At 26.6% G+C, this 15056-nt stretch overlaps 1 protein-coding gene across 2 annotated transcripts in view; it reads right to left on the reverse strand.

Moving 5' to 3' along the window:
• Positions 1 to 2121: 2121 nt before the first annotated feature.
• LOC119689945 (protein peste) overlaps positions 2122 to 15056 on the reverse strand; it is a 30494-nt gene continuing 17559 nt past the window's right edge. For both annotated transcript variants that reach the window (XM_038104894.1, XM_038104895.1), the window contains exons 2-7: positions 12656 to 12845; positions 3993 to 4301; positions 3709 to 3924; positions 3331 to 3634; positions 2973 to 3252; positions 2122 to 2895 (exon numbers count right to left, since the gene is read on the reverse strand). In XM_038104894.1, the coding sequence (XP_037960822.1) occupies positions 2490 to 2895; positions 2973 to 3252; positions 3331 to 3634; positions 3709 to 3924; positions 3993 to 4301; positions 12656 to 12781 (1641 nt within the window). In that variant the 5' untranslated portion in view covers positions 12782 to 12845 and the 3' untranslated portion in view covers positions 2122 to 2489. The remainder of the gene's footprint in view (positions 2896 to 2972; positions 3253 to 3330; positions 3635 to 3708; positions 3925 to 3992; positions 4302 to 12655; positions 12846 to 15056) is intronic.

Raw genomic sequence — 15056 nt, forward strand, 5'->3', positions numbered from 1 at the left:
TCATTTAATACTAAACTTTACTTATATACGAATATTTGAAATATTATTTTTTTATTGCTATTAAGTAGCAATTAATTATTATAACAGAGCACTTTTTCTAATAGCTGTGTTGTAAATTTTTGAAATATTTATGTGTTGAACTTCTGGGTACACTATTCGGAATACTCTACAACATTTAGGAGGAAAACTCCTGCTAACTTTTAATGATTTCCTGAGTCGTTAAGAACAATAAACTTTTTAAATAAAAAGATTTTTTAATTTTATATTAGTGCTTTAAAGTAATCAAGTATCGAACTTTGAGAACAGTTGGAGCATAATGGAATTGGGTCTCTTGTTTTATATAGTTATTATTGTAGCAATTACTTGGTCACAATATAATGTTTTGCTTTGATGCTCGAGCATCATATGGTGTTCGAATACGGGCAGTTTTACAAAGCTTAAAAATTATTTGAAGAATTATTTTATATAAATATATCATTCAAAGAAGATGAAGGACAAAAGAACAAATTTAATTTGATTTTTATTAAAGTGAATTTGTGGACTGTCCATCCTCTTCAAAACACACTCATATATTGGTTTAATTGTCCATATATAATATTGGCACTGCATGTATCAAGAATTATCACATGTCTAATGTATAACTAAAAGTGGTATCCAAAACAGATCTAAAGCCATACCAAGGATTCATTTTATTAAAAATTTTATATTCAAAAATTTCTTTTTCTACTTGAAGATAGATTTGTTATCAGAAGACATAAAGTTGCTAATAATATTATCTTAGAGTATTTATTTATTTAAAAATTTTAATTTTTTAAAAAGCCTAATGTGAATGAAATAAAATATTATAAATTAATTTTTATTTTTATATAGTGCTCTATATAAATATCGCCGAGATTTCTAAGTTAGTTCGATTTTTGCCTCAGGGCGGAGTAATATCACAACTTCCCTTAGAAACATTGAAGGCGGTTATTTTTATATTGGAATTAAAATTTACAAATTTAGTTTCGTATAGTTAACAATAAACAATTATTATTGTATATTGTGTATATATTATATGTATTTAATTTATTATTATATTTATTATAATATAATTATTTATTATAACATAATTATTATCATAATATTATATTATAATTATAAAATAAGAAAAAACAAATTTACAAGCTTTTATATAATTATATTATTTAAAATATAATTTAGTAAATTTAAAATTAATTATTATTAATGTTCATCTCGTATGGAAGAATAGTGAAAAAAATAAATCCATTAATAAATGAAATGAATGTAATAAAAACACATATCAGTTTCATATTTTGTTTTATTTTTATACATAATTCTTATAAATTGCTTATATTATTTTCACAAAATTGAAAAAATTCAAATTGTAATTCAAAATTCAGTATTTTTTTATGTAATTACAAAAATAAAAATAAATGATAAGAATGCTTAACAATATAATTTAGAATAACAATTTTAATAACAAGAAATACTTTTTTTAAATAATTAAATTTAATCAATAAATATAAAATTAAATAAATTTTAATATGATTAATGTGAATCAATAACAATATTATAAAATATGGAAAATATTATTCAATTTAAAAATAAATATATACGTCTACGTGTTTTTACGTAGTATAAACTAAATTCTTCTTATAATATAAAAATAAATATTAACACAAATGTTATATTTATATTATTTGGCTCAATTGAAATTTGAAATTTTTTTAAAGCTTTTTATACCGAGCATAAACTATGTAAATGGCATATATGTATATAAAATTGCAAGTATATAGCTACAATGTACAATGATGTCGACATCGACAATAATATATATATAATAATATATATATATAATTATATAAATAATATATATATAATATATATATATATATATATTAATTTAATATATTTAATTTTATAAATTATTAATTTGAATATATAAATTCAAAATATATGGCATAATAACATTATAATACATAGCAAACGATAATTAGCAAATAATTGACATAAAATAAAAAAAAAGATAATAAAATTTTTATTTAAAAAAAAACTATGAATTTAAATATCTTGTTAAGAACTCATAGCTTCAATGCTTTTAAAGGCTTAAAATGCTATCAAATATTTACAAATTTCATATGTTTTACGATATGCATAATTTAGCTTTACCATATTATATTTTTAATATATAGACTATACTATATTGTTTTAAAGCTAAGTTTGACAAATAAATTTAATAAATCAAGGTGCCAATTTAATTTATGATTCTAATCAATTTAGTTAAAGACAAAATTCACAGCACATTATATAAACGAAAATTGTACATAAATTGTACTTTCCATAAGGCGTTCAATACGGTATACGTAGAGATACTCTATCTAAGTGAAATCATACTTCTTAATCACTCATTACTGAAGCGGTAATATATGCAAAATAACTAAAAATATCAATATACATTAAGAAATTTTTACATTAAATTTATATAATTATTATCTAATTATCACATCGTTCTGCACACTAAGGGTGTTGTTTAATAAACTATCTTTTACGATACCATTGGGTTGTATAAATTTGCCATTTTTATAGTCCAATAAAGGCACTGAAGTTCCATTAGATTTACTTTGCTGTGTCATTAAAGTTACTGTTCTATTACATGATAATGGGTTTAATAGACTTGATTTCTTCTTTGGATCATGACACAAATGTGTTATACATTTTGTTGGATACCAACAAATTAGAATTATACCACCAGCGAATAGCATTCCAGTTAGTATTTGTCCTAATAGCACTATGAAAGGCACTAAAGCGATGTCTTTTGCAATTTCAGCTGAAACACGTACGCGTTCTTCAGCCCACATTAGTGGCATGAAAGTACGTTCGATATTATTAAAGGGTCTGTGAAAAGGTTTTAAAAGTAGAATTAATTAAAATAAATAAAGTAATATAATATGTTTTGTATAAGTTTTACTTACGGAATGCCTGCAATTGGTTCTAATAAATAATTTCCCTGAAAACCGCCGCCTACATCCATAACTAATCCACCATTCGGTTCAAGAGTCATAAAAAATTCATGTTTTTCCTTATCTGGTTTAAGCCCATCGATTGCTTCTAAGAAGCTTGGATCTGCTTGATAAAAATGTGGATACGATGTATACGATGAGGAATTGTATTTGCAGGGACCAATATTTATCACACCATAAGCTTCACATTTTCCATTCACACAAAAACATTTAGTCTCTGGATAAAGTGTGCCTAATAAATAAATAGAAAAATAATAATAAAATGTTTATTTAATAATAATTAATCTCTATATGTAATTTAAAAACGAACCGTTGTCTATTGATCTCCTGCCACCACTAAATTTGTACGCTGTTACTCCATGTATTTTAACAGTCTCAGTATAATCTAATGGTATGGCTCGACATAGATCTGGCAAGTATATATAAATGGTGTCATTGGTGGTAAGATTTGGTGGAAAAAATTCTCCCATTGAGCCTTTTACTTCCCCACATTGGTCTGGAAATACACCGTTGTGTGTCATATGATTCCATGTATGAATTTGACCCATTTTATGGACATCGTCAGCACCAGTGAACATATTGAAATGTCCGTCATAGTAAGCACTATCATTGCGCTAAAATAAAAAGCATTTATTTAGATAATAACTAATATATTCTTAATACAATAAAGATTTATATATTTACTTACAGTATAAAAATATCCAATTCGATCGTAAGGTACTTTAAAATCATCACTGAATTGTGAAGCAATTTTACCCATATTAACAAGTGGATGGATAAAGCCTTTAAACATCCACTCTTCTGCTGTTTTTGTTATAGATACACCTTGTTTAAATAATTGCAGACCTTTTTTTAAAAGTAACTTTTGAAATATATTTTCATTTTTGGCGCGTAGAGCTGCAGTCTTTGTTCAATATAAGAATATGTAATAAAGTTATAAATGTGTATATATTGCAAAATATAAGGTCTTACATGTGCTACTGTATTGACAGAGGTAATTTTATCCTCCAAACTTCCACGGCTGCTATTTGCATCAAAATAAAATAAACTTTTTTTACGAAAAGATATAGAGACATTAGACGTATGCCATTCTATGTCGACTTTATCTGGTTTTTCTCGAAAACGGTACGGTCCAATTTGTTCTACTTTAGGTTTTCGTTTGGAACCCACATAAAAATCTTCTGGATTTGTCCAATTAAATAAATAAACATCCAAGTACAATGGCAGTGGTGATACTTTCCAATTTGGATAGGCTGGTGATGTTGGACTTAGTGCCATTTCCTTTAACGAATAAATATCATAACTACGAGGTGTAATTAAAAAATAACAAGGATTTTAAAATTGTTCCTGAAGGATCTTGTATCTTTTTATGTATTGGTTGAATTGTCTGTGAACTAGGTATTAATTACCTGACAGCCACTATAATTAGTTTGTGTTTTTGCTTAGTTATGTACATCAGTAACACAATGTATGTTATGTGTGGTTTTGGCGATTTTTTTGTATTACAGAATATCGGAGTAAAGGTTTTGTTGAGAAAGAAATCAAGGTTAGCAAGACATTGAAAATATCAGATTTTTGGCTATGTTAAAGCAATGGATAGCTTAGTGGTATTTACGTTTTTTATAGTGTCAATAAGATATTGTAGATGACATGATACAGTCTTAACACGCCTCTCAGCGATAAAAATGTAAAAAAAAATTAATCAAATTATGTTAGTTATTAGAAGAACTACCATTTGTAATAGCACACCTTCTAACTTTTAAAGGAATATTTGGAAAGACTATAATGGATATTACTGTTAATACACCCATAAACTAGTATGAACACTAGCCTCAATATTTCTATTAAGCTGCTTAATGTTGACATTAAACATTGTGGATGATAATGACAGGCAAGGATCGGGTTTTCACAACAGGAGTAACGGGTAACTCAATGTAGGTAAAGAAAGCATAAATGTACCTAATGGTAACATCTTAGGAGTTGACGGTTCACAAGGAAAGGTGGTAATAGGTGGTTATAGGTGGTAATAATAAAACAGTATTTCTTGTATTTGCTTAAAAAACGACAAAATAAATGTTAACGATTTAAAACTCAGAGAAGGGTAAAATTTTTGATCTATTTCTTCATTTTTAAAGTTCCATTGTTTATGATAATTAATAAAAAGACGGGGTAAATGGTATCAATATTTGTGTGACATTAACCAGTACTAAAAATCTTTTTTTTTAGTTATTAGTTTTATTATTTTTATTATTTTCAAAACAAATTAATCAAATAAATTTACTCTTTAAAGATATAACTGAAACCCAAAGATACGCATTTTTCTCTGCAATCAAAAGAAGAAATAATTCAAGTCATTGCCTTGCAATAAACAAACAATGTGATTGTGAAATGATAATGTACTTTAATTAAAAAATAAATAATATATTCTAATTAAAATAAACTTAATGCCAAACAAAGCTCTCAGTCGGCTCACTTCAGTTCTAAAAATATTATATTATATGTACATATGGTATGCGAAACTTATAGGAATTATTTAAAAGATACAAATTATTTAATTAAGTAATTAAATCATGTGAACGCATAATAGAATTGCATTCTTCTTATCAATCAAAAATGTCAAACAAAAAAATAATTTCAACGACTTTAGTTTGATTGATGATTTTTAATATTTTTTTTCACACATAATCACATCAGAGTGAAAATATTGAACTCTAGACAAAATCATAAGAGCTCAAGTGGATCTTGGGTTGTTCGTTTTTTGCGACGAAGTGGAATGTGAAATACTAGTTCAAATAAAGTGGGAAATGCTTTAAATGCAGGTGTACTTTATTGCTATAAAAATGCTCTATTTTTTTTAGCTTTTTCAAGCAATCGAAAAATAATCGATAAATCGAACAAAGAACAGGAAACCGACCTAGGTAATCATAAATGCCAGTTTCTTGGATGAATATAAAAGAGCTGCAAATATTTTGTTTGCATAACAATAACAAAGTAAAAGAAAGAGGAAGAAAGAGAAAAGTTGAGTTAGAGAGAGAGAGAGAGAGCGAGAAAAAGGTATATAGAAGAAAGTTATAAAAATTCAAATATGGCTTATCTTTAAAAGTAAGGGATTTTTGGGTATTAGGTTCATATAACATTAATTTACTTTATTGTTAGCAGGTGTTAATAGGAATACTTCAGAAATTGTTGCTAATTGACTTATTCATCGTTCATTAAGTCATAAAGGCAAAAATATTTAAAATTGTAAATTGTTTTATTATTGAATCAACAAAATTTATCAGACGTGTTAAAATTCTAAATAAACAATTGAAGAGTTAAATAAAAATTATTTAATATTACAAAAAAGAATTTGGAAAAGTTTGAGAACAATTAATTAAGAAATATTCGGCTTTTGTTTAAGGTTTTTTTAATAATTTTAAAGAAAATAAATATATTAAGTAGATAATATGAACAAAAATCCAAGTTGTTTTGAAATACTCATATAAAAAGTTAAAATGCATACAAAAGAATATGATGACCCATCATCATATTGGGTCATTAATCCCCTGATTAACGTATAAATAGTTATAAATATTATTATAGCTAACAGTTATAGTCACGTTGTGACGAGCTCTTTATAAGGCGGGTATTTTACTATATTTGCTTAGAAGGGGTGGTTCAGGACTTCACTCGAAACACCTAAACAATCTGGGTATATTGTTAATATCAGGTAAACTGTTACCGAATTCTTTCTGAGATAAACTTTTTAGTAAAAGATAGGAACACTCAACAATATACAGACATTTGTATGCAATTTAGTCGCGTTTTACTCAAAGGTAATCAAATTCTCTCACTGAGATGCGCCATATCATCAGTTTTGCGTTAGGTTTACTTATAGGTCATTATAGATTAGGTAACCATGCTAGAAGATTGAATTTCCCTTTAAATTATACCTGTCGCAGCTTTTGGGAAACCGATGAGTTGTCGCTCATGTACGGCGACAACTTAATACTTTAGGGGTCCCATTTTTTGAGGAATTTGATCAACTACAAGACTTCCGACTAAACAGCATTTCAAGCTTCACCAAAGGTTCCAAATGGTTTTGAGCCCGGAGAATAGGCCAAAAACTTAAGTGAAACCCCTTTGAATCGCCGGTATAAACTATTAGTTATAGAAAATTAGAAAGTCTATTAAAAACTATTAGCTATTTTTACTGTTAAAATTATTTTAAATAATTTTTTTTATCGATCAGTTGTAATTGTTAGTAAACTGACGTTGTGATTAATTAACTAAATTCTTATAAAATATAAGACGCCGCCACAAATTCAAATCTGCTTTATCGTATAAAATATTAAAAATATGGGTTACTTATATCATCATCGTTGCATCAGTTAAGATATATAAAATTTGCCATCACCAACGAAAACTACAAAAAAGTATATCAAATAGTATTAGATATTCGTTAAATAAAAGTCAGGAATATAGCATATGCATGATATAAGAAAGATTCCCGAGCGTTGCGTGTCACGATAAGTGGACCAAAAAGCAAGTCAAGTTAAAGATTTCCAAAACTTGTCACAAATAATATAAACAAAACAGTTATGCTGTTGTTATGTTAAATCGAGAATCCACTGCTGCATTCTGAAGACCAGGAGAACAAAGAGCAATCAAATAGAAGATAGATTGACAATGGTAAAAAAGTTCTGAAAAGAAGAAAGCGAAAATGTTTCCATTAACAGTAAATGACCTTTCGTTCCACCGGTTTTGTTTTAAATGGCAAAGACGTGTCATTGACTAACTGACTATTTCAAATAGTATCGCACAATTGTTCTAAAGTAGAACAACTGAATATGTCGGTCGGATGCCGAATTAGTATCTGGTGACTTTACTTTCGAATCTGTCAAGGATTCATCTACCTTGACCTGGAGAGACATGTTGCGTCAGGCCATGTCTCTCTAAATTTATTTAACACAATATTTTTTAGAGTAGTTTGGTCATGATGTGATTAAATTTTAAAGAATCATTTTCAATTGCCTTAATGTAGTATTAACTTTTATAAAAGTATTAACTTTTAAAGATATAATCAAATTCACAAAGTCAAAAGACATAATTCCAATTAATTGCATATAAATAACATAATCAGTGTTAGTTTTTAAAAAATAATATTATTAATTTAGTTTTTATTTTTTTTTTTGTTTTGTATATTACGAAAAAGATTAAAATCGTCTTGTTTTTTTTAAAATGAAATATTGTTTAAAACTAATAAAGCATAAACATTTTATGAAAAATATTTATCTTCAGAATTGATAAGTTCGACTCTTGAAGTGAAGTTTACATAATCTTATCAAACAAAGATTTGTCAAAAGTGATTAGATAAAGTTGCAAGTTAAAAAAATGGAAAAAATTATAAAATTTATATATATACAAAAATTTCATAAATGTAATAAAATTGAGTGCTTAACGCACTTAGACAGCCTAAAAATTTATTTTAACGAAATATGCTGAAATATGCTTTTTTAGGAAAATATTTTTGATTAAAATGTAAATATTCATTTAATAGAAAGTCCAAAAAATTTTAAGATAAAATAAATTTTCAAGTCACGCAATTAACAGTCAACCCACAATAATAGAAATAATAAAAAAAAGACTATATTAGATAAGTTATATACTAAAAAAAAATATCATTTCCAAAATTAATAAATATGCCCTCAAATATTATAAGTTGTGTGGGGTACCAATATACTTTTATATATATTATACAATCTCTAATTTTAATTCTAATTTAATTTTTATTTTAATTTAAACATTAAAATACACATTTTTTATCTTTTATAAGAAGTACGTTCTTTTAAACAGACAATTCTATTAACCGGACTGAATTACAGATTCCATCGGCTTCCTTTTAAAATAACTTCCATTATATCAGTTTTATTCTAGGTTTTTATATATTATTAAATCTATGTTACAATGTTCTTTTCTTAAAAAAGCACAAATGAGGTAGAAGATTAAAACGTCTTGCAAAACTAAAAAAAATATTTAACTTGAATAGGATAATATTAAATATCTTGTAAAAAGTAGGTATGTACAGATCCTTTGGTGTTATAACCAACGATTTTTGTAGCCGCTCCCAAGAAAAATAAGAAGAATTGTCAAATTTTCATATATTATGCACAGGAATAAGAAATAGGGCTACAGTTTTCGGAAATCCTTTTTCCAAAACTATCATAAACGAATATCAGAATTCTCCCAAAAGAAAAAATTAATTAGTTGAAGTGTTGCTTTTTTAATCAAGAATATGAGTATTATAAAAACTGGTTTTAACTCTAGAAACTCCATCTTAACAACGTAGGGTAACGTAACGTCACGTACATACATGTGGAAACTACTTTTTATTCTTATAAAAATTATCCTGAATAACACTATCGTAAAATATTGCCGGGAATACTATACTTTCTAAACATAATCTTACTTACTAATCTAATCTAACTAGATTCTAATATAATCTAGTTTGTCCGTCTAGTCTAGTCTAAACATAATCAAGTGGTAGTTGTAGTCGAACTAAATGTTTTTGGCTGGTCAACGAGATAAGCACAAACAAAATCAGAAATGTCGACGTAAGAACTTCTATGAAAGTTACATCAATCATTGGTAAACTACAAATAAGCAGACTAAGATGATATGACCATATAATGAGATGAAACAAAAGCCGTGCTGTGAAAATATATATGATAACTAAGAGTAGGAGGAAAGTTTTGAGAACCACATAAGACAATATGTGTCAGAAGATTAAACCACTTTGGGACATGGTAGGATGATCGTGAGGACCTTCGGCATTACGAAGAAAGAATAAGAGATATAGAGAAATAACCTAAATAGTTCCTAAATGAATTCATGAAAAACAAAAACAATACAATTCCATTTAACATTTTTATTATAAGTTATTAAGATCAATTACCATAAACCATCGAAGCTTATATTCTATTATATTCTACTCTATTAATTGTATATAAAAAAATTATTGTCAATAAAATATTGAAGATTTAATATGAAGTTAACTTTCCATTCAACTGCCAATCACATATCAGTTATTTTGAAAAAAAAAAAAACAGTGCAGTTTACTTATTTAATTTTTACTGTATTTACTGATAAAAGTATCTGAAATATTGTCCATAAGAGCTTCGAACCTTCGAATAATATATTTATTCCAGTATAAATTAATTTAAATATAATTTTTTTTTAATGTCTGTATGTTTGTATAACAATTGTACTTGTTGCTTTAACAAAATTTTTCTTTGTGTTTATTTTTATTTTTTGTATAATTTAAATAATGATTCATATATTTTATATTATATATAAATGCGTATAGGTGTACAAATATATATAATTATAAATGCATAAAGATAATAAATACCACAGCGATGTGTTGAGTGTACTATAGATTATTTATCGCAAAAATTGTATACAGACAGATTCATTGCAATTAGTCAGTTCAATATTCGAATAAATCAAAAGCAGATATACCTTCAAAAAAATATTATATGTGGAGCTAAAATATTTATGTTTATTAAGTTTATGCTTATTATTATATATGATAATTCTTTGAATATAGTCTGATTTTTAAAAATTTATAGATCTGAAAATGCTGATACATTTAAAATCTAAACACTACATTTTGATCTAAGAAAAATGTTAAATTGGAGATTTCTGTTAAATTGAATCACCAAAAAAAAATACGAGTAATAAACAAACTCTTAGATAGTTTTTCAGACTATTCATCAGTGAAGACGAAAAGCCTATTAAGTTATTTAAATTCGGCGGGATGGATTTAGACTTTACTGTTCTATACTAGGGTTCTTGCGAGGAATATGGTAGTAAAACGACGAAATATCGCTAATGGAGGTACATGGAATTTAACTAATGGCCTGCCACTGCAACCAACCAACCAACCAATAAACAAATTCAAATATTTGAGATGAATTGCTGAATTGAATTGTTTTTCATACGAATTTATCAATTCAAAAAAATTTTTAATTTAAGAATAAGAAATGCTTATTTCGTATTTTGTTTCTCTTGTTTGAAATAATAAACATCTAAGTTGGTTTTATGAAGCTGACATTGCACATCAAAGGTTTAAGACTTCTACTATAACGAAGAACTGGAAGCAATAAGGAAAATAGAAATATTGTATACAGTATGTCGAATGTTTCAATAAAACACAAAAAAAAAATATTAATCAATAAACATTTTTTTATAGTCTTTAAGTCAAGCTTCATCGAGTTTAAGACAATTCTAATCCAATTGAGCGTTTAGTCCAATCCTCCATACATTTTTCGTAGATTGATTCAGTTTGTATCTTCAATTCATTCAGCTAAGGCAAGTGAGTATATTGAGTATATTTTTTGTTAAATCAAATCATAAATTCTGTATTCTTTATAAGTTTAATGTATATATTCCACATATACATCCACATATTTCCTAGCGAATTTTTATGTAAATCATATTAATGCAATAGAAGAAACAGTATTTGCTTTTTACAACGCTTATTCAGTTATTAAGCGTCACAATCTGGACAATTTAAAAATTAGAAATAAAAATTACTTACACACATTCTACAATAGTAAATCTCTTGAAACTGAGAAATAGAAACAAGGCTAATAAATAGGACGGCCAGCATAAAATACGATAATAAGTTGAAGATCTGAACGCACATTCAAAATAAAAATAAGAGCAACCCTCTCCACAAAGTAATTACAATGAGGTTACAGAAAGGAATAAGTCTCGCCGAATAAATACTATATGTGAATATGTTAAAGAGTGGGGCACGCGATTGCAACGACGATTAAACCTTGTTTGAGAAAAAAGTGAGAATGATCACATTAGAACTCAGAACAACAATTCAACAGAGAAAATAATCATAGAACACAGAAAAGACGTATATATTTTAAAGCATATACATAGGAAGACCATATAAAAGAAGAGAGAAAACAATATTGCTAAATGAATTTTACTAAAGGACCTCCTTACTTTGCTAATAATGAAGAGAACAAACTTTTTAGTAGTTTCAACACAGCTGTGTTGAATTTTAGAATTTCAACACAGCTGTCAACTCAAAAGTAATTTGAGAGCTTTTCATATTCTTTCATTGTGTCTTACATGCTATATAATTTTTAGAAAGTTTTTCAGAACAATATATTAGTACGTCTGTTGAATTTTAATAGTGGAACTCAACGATTTACTAAATGCTAAACAACCATAGAGAGCGCTTGGTATTATTACTAATTTATATAGTAAGATTTTTTTTTATACTCAATTTTTTATTCTATAAAAACGTTTACGAGCAATGTTTAAACAAGAACACTATATTCTTCTCACTAATAGTCTCCTTCACATAAATTTGAATCGATTTTAAAATATTAAAGTTTTCTATTGGGAAACTTGGAAGTGGTTATAAATACATTTATAATTATTGTTAAAAATTTGAGTTACTATAACTTTCGAATCGATTAATAGCACAAAAATATTTTAGGTATCAAAATAAAGGATATTAAATGGACTAATTAAGGACTAACCGTTTTAAAACATTAAGGATTTTTGGTTGATAGTTTTTTATGGTAGACTTTTCCTTGATACCCGGTAAATATTGAAAATAGACTCACCTTTCCCCGCATTCGCGTAAATATGTCTATCCAATTTATATATAACAATACTCCAGCTATTATAAAAAGTATTCCAATAATTATGAAGAGAAGGCGGCGTATTAAACCACAACGTCTGGAAGTCATGGCGGCGATACAGCAACGGAAACGCACTGTAACTGCGCTTTCTCGGTGACTAATTGACGCTAGTCTGAAAAATATAGAAATTACAAAATATTAGTATTTGATAAGAGCTTTGCAATGACACATCGTTTAACAAAAAAGGAACTATTGTGTAAAATATATTATTTTTATACACGCGCTATACTTTTCGAATCTTATCAGCTCGAAAACTGCAAAAATAGATAATAACTAGCTTTCGACCCGGTTATGTACATTGAAGGTAACAACCTTTTAGATTAGTTTTTGTTTTAATGTTTTAAACGAAAAATTTATGTTTATGTTTAACAAATTATGTACTGAAAAGTGAAGGGATTTAATTGCAATTTTCGGTTTATATAACCAACATTTGTATAATATAGGCATAAAATAATAAGGATAGAAAATATTACACAAATAAAACTACTACGGAAGTTCTTCTAAATAAGTTATCTACAAATTAAAAGAATTAAGTAAAGGACTTTGGAACAATAAAAACTTTAATACTTGTTTTTAGATTTTATATAATTTATATCTCAATCTTAGACCCACCACTTTGAGGTTAAAAATCGTCATAATAAACAAGATTTCTTTTAACTATCATATTATCGTGCTGCAGTGAACTAGCAACTTGATTACTTGAGTCTCTATGTCTTATTCTTATTTTCAAAAACTATTAACAGGTTCTAGACACATATATGTAGATCTGCAACGCTTAACACTCTGTTAGGTCCAGAATGGACTTCTCCATTAAGGCTATTCACCATATTGAATAGACTTAATAAACAATTAAGTCATAGTGATGATTATATTGAATAATGACCACAATATTAAATAAAAACTATAGCAAAGATTTAAAGGATTATTCAACCATCGCAGAAGATTAATACCATAGATATAATAACTGTTTGAAAATCCAGCATATAAGGGTGCATATGTTTTTCACAGATAGAATACTTCGAAAGGCGTAGTAATATAACTTAAATTCTGCATAAAAAACTGTTAAAAAAAATGCAAGTATATGTTTATCTGATATCACGTTATAACTGCAGCCAAAACTACTTATTTTCATGAAATCATAATTTGGTCGTTTCCATTGGCATAAGCTGATTTATGCATGTGAAATAGCTTGTTTATTTACATTTTACCTATAAAACATATGACGAATATTTTAAATTTTGGTCATTTCCTTTGTGGGAAATTTATTTTTCAGCGTTGTATGCTACATTTTTCGCCTTAAATAAGTTAATTAATTTATAATGAGCTCATTTATATGAAAGCACTTTGGCCTCAATATACAAAACTGCCTAAATGAGACAAGTGGTAACATAGTATAATATATGCAATTTGAACTTGTCTCTATTAGCAACAATTTCAGTTGAAATATAAACCATTAACATTAATATTATTTTACAGGTACTTAAAAATGCAGTATAAAAGTTGGTTATTGGTACAAGCGCTACGCAATGGAAAAATCCATACAGTATGAAACGCATATCAGTATCTGAAAGGAATATCTCTGAATAAAAAGCACAGATAGACAGAACTAATACATTTTAATATAATATCATAAATTAGTAAGTCGAATCAGTTGATACGAGTTTAACTGGAAACAAAAATTTATTCTATATATAACTTAAGAATTTTAAGTACAGTCGCAACAGAACAGTGGTATCTTGAGTTACTTAAAAATAAATAAATAATTTTTTTTTTAAAATTTTATGGACCAACTTTCAATATTATTATGTGATATTATTAATATCACAGAAGTAGGTATATCACAGTATCTATATCTATATATCTTATCATTTGCAACTGCTTACCTCTATCACTTAAAAAACATTATGTTCAAATTGAAAATAGTTTAAATTGTCGAGCTTGGACTGTACTAAAGATATTTTAATTAAGATAATTTATTCTACCTTATATAAAATGCAGTAGGGCTAATTAGCATAAAATGCGCAAGTGTTATTCTACTTGTTGAAATACTGTAATTGGCAACAGTGATATTAGTTAAATCACTTGAGTAATTAATTTAATTAATATAATAATTAACGTTTACAGGGTTACAATATATTATCATTGTAAACATATTAACTAGCATTTTTTTATTAAGATTTGTGGTATGTTAATGTTACAACTTTTTAATTGTATGGTAAGTGTTCTTGAATAAATTTACTCAAATTTATAGTTGATAAAAATTATTATAATTTATATTAAATCTAAGAGATAATATCAACTTTTATATTATTTAAAAATATAA

Source organism: Teleopsis dalmanni, chromosome X, assembly GCF_002237135.1.
Source record: "Teleopsis dalmanni isolate 2A chromosome X, ASM223713v2, whole genome shotgun sequence".
In the NCBI taxonomy this organism is placed as follows: Eukaryota; Metazoa; Arthropoda; class Insecta; order Diptera; family Diopsidae; genus Teleopsis; species Teleopsis dalmanni.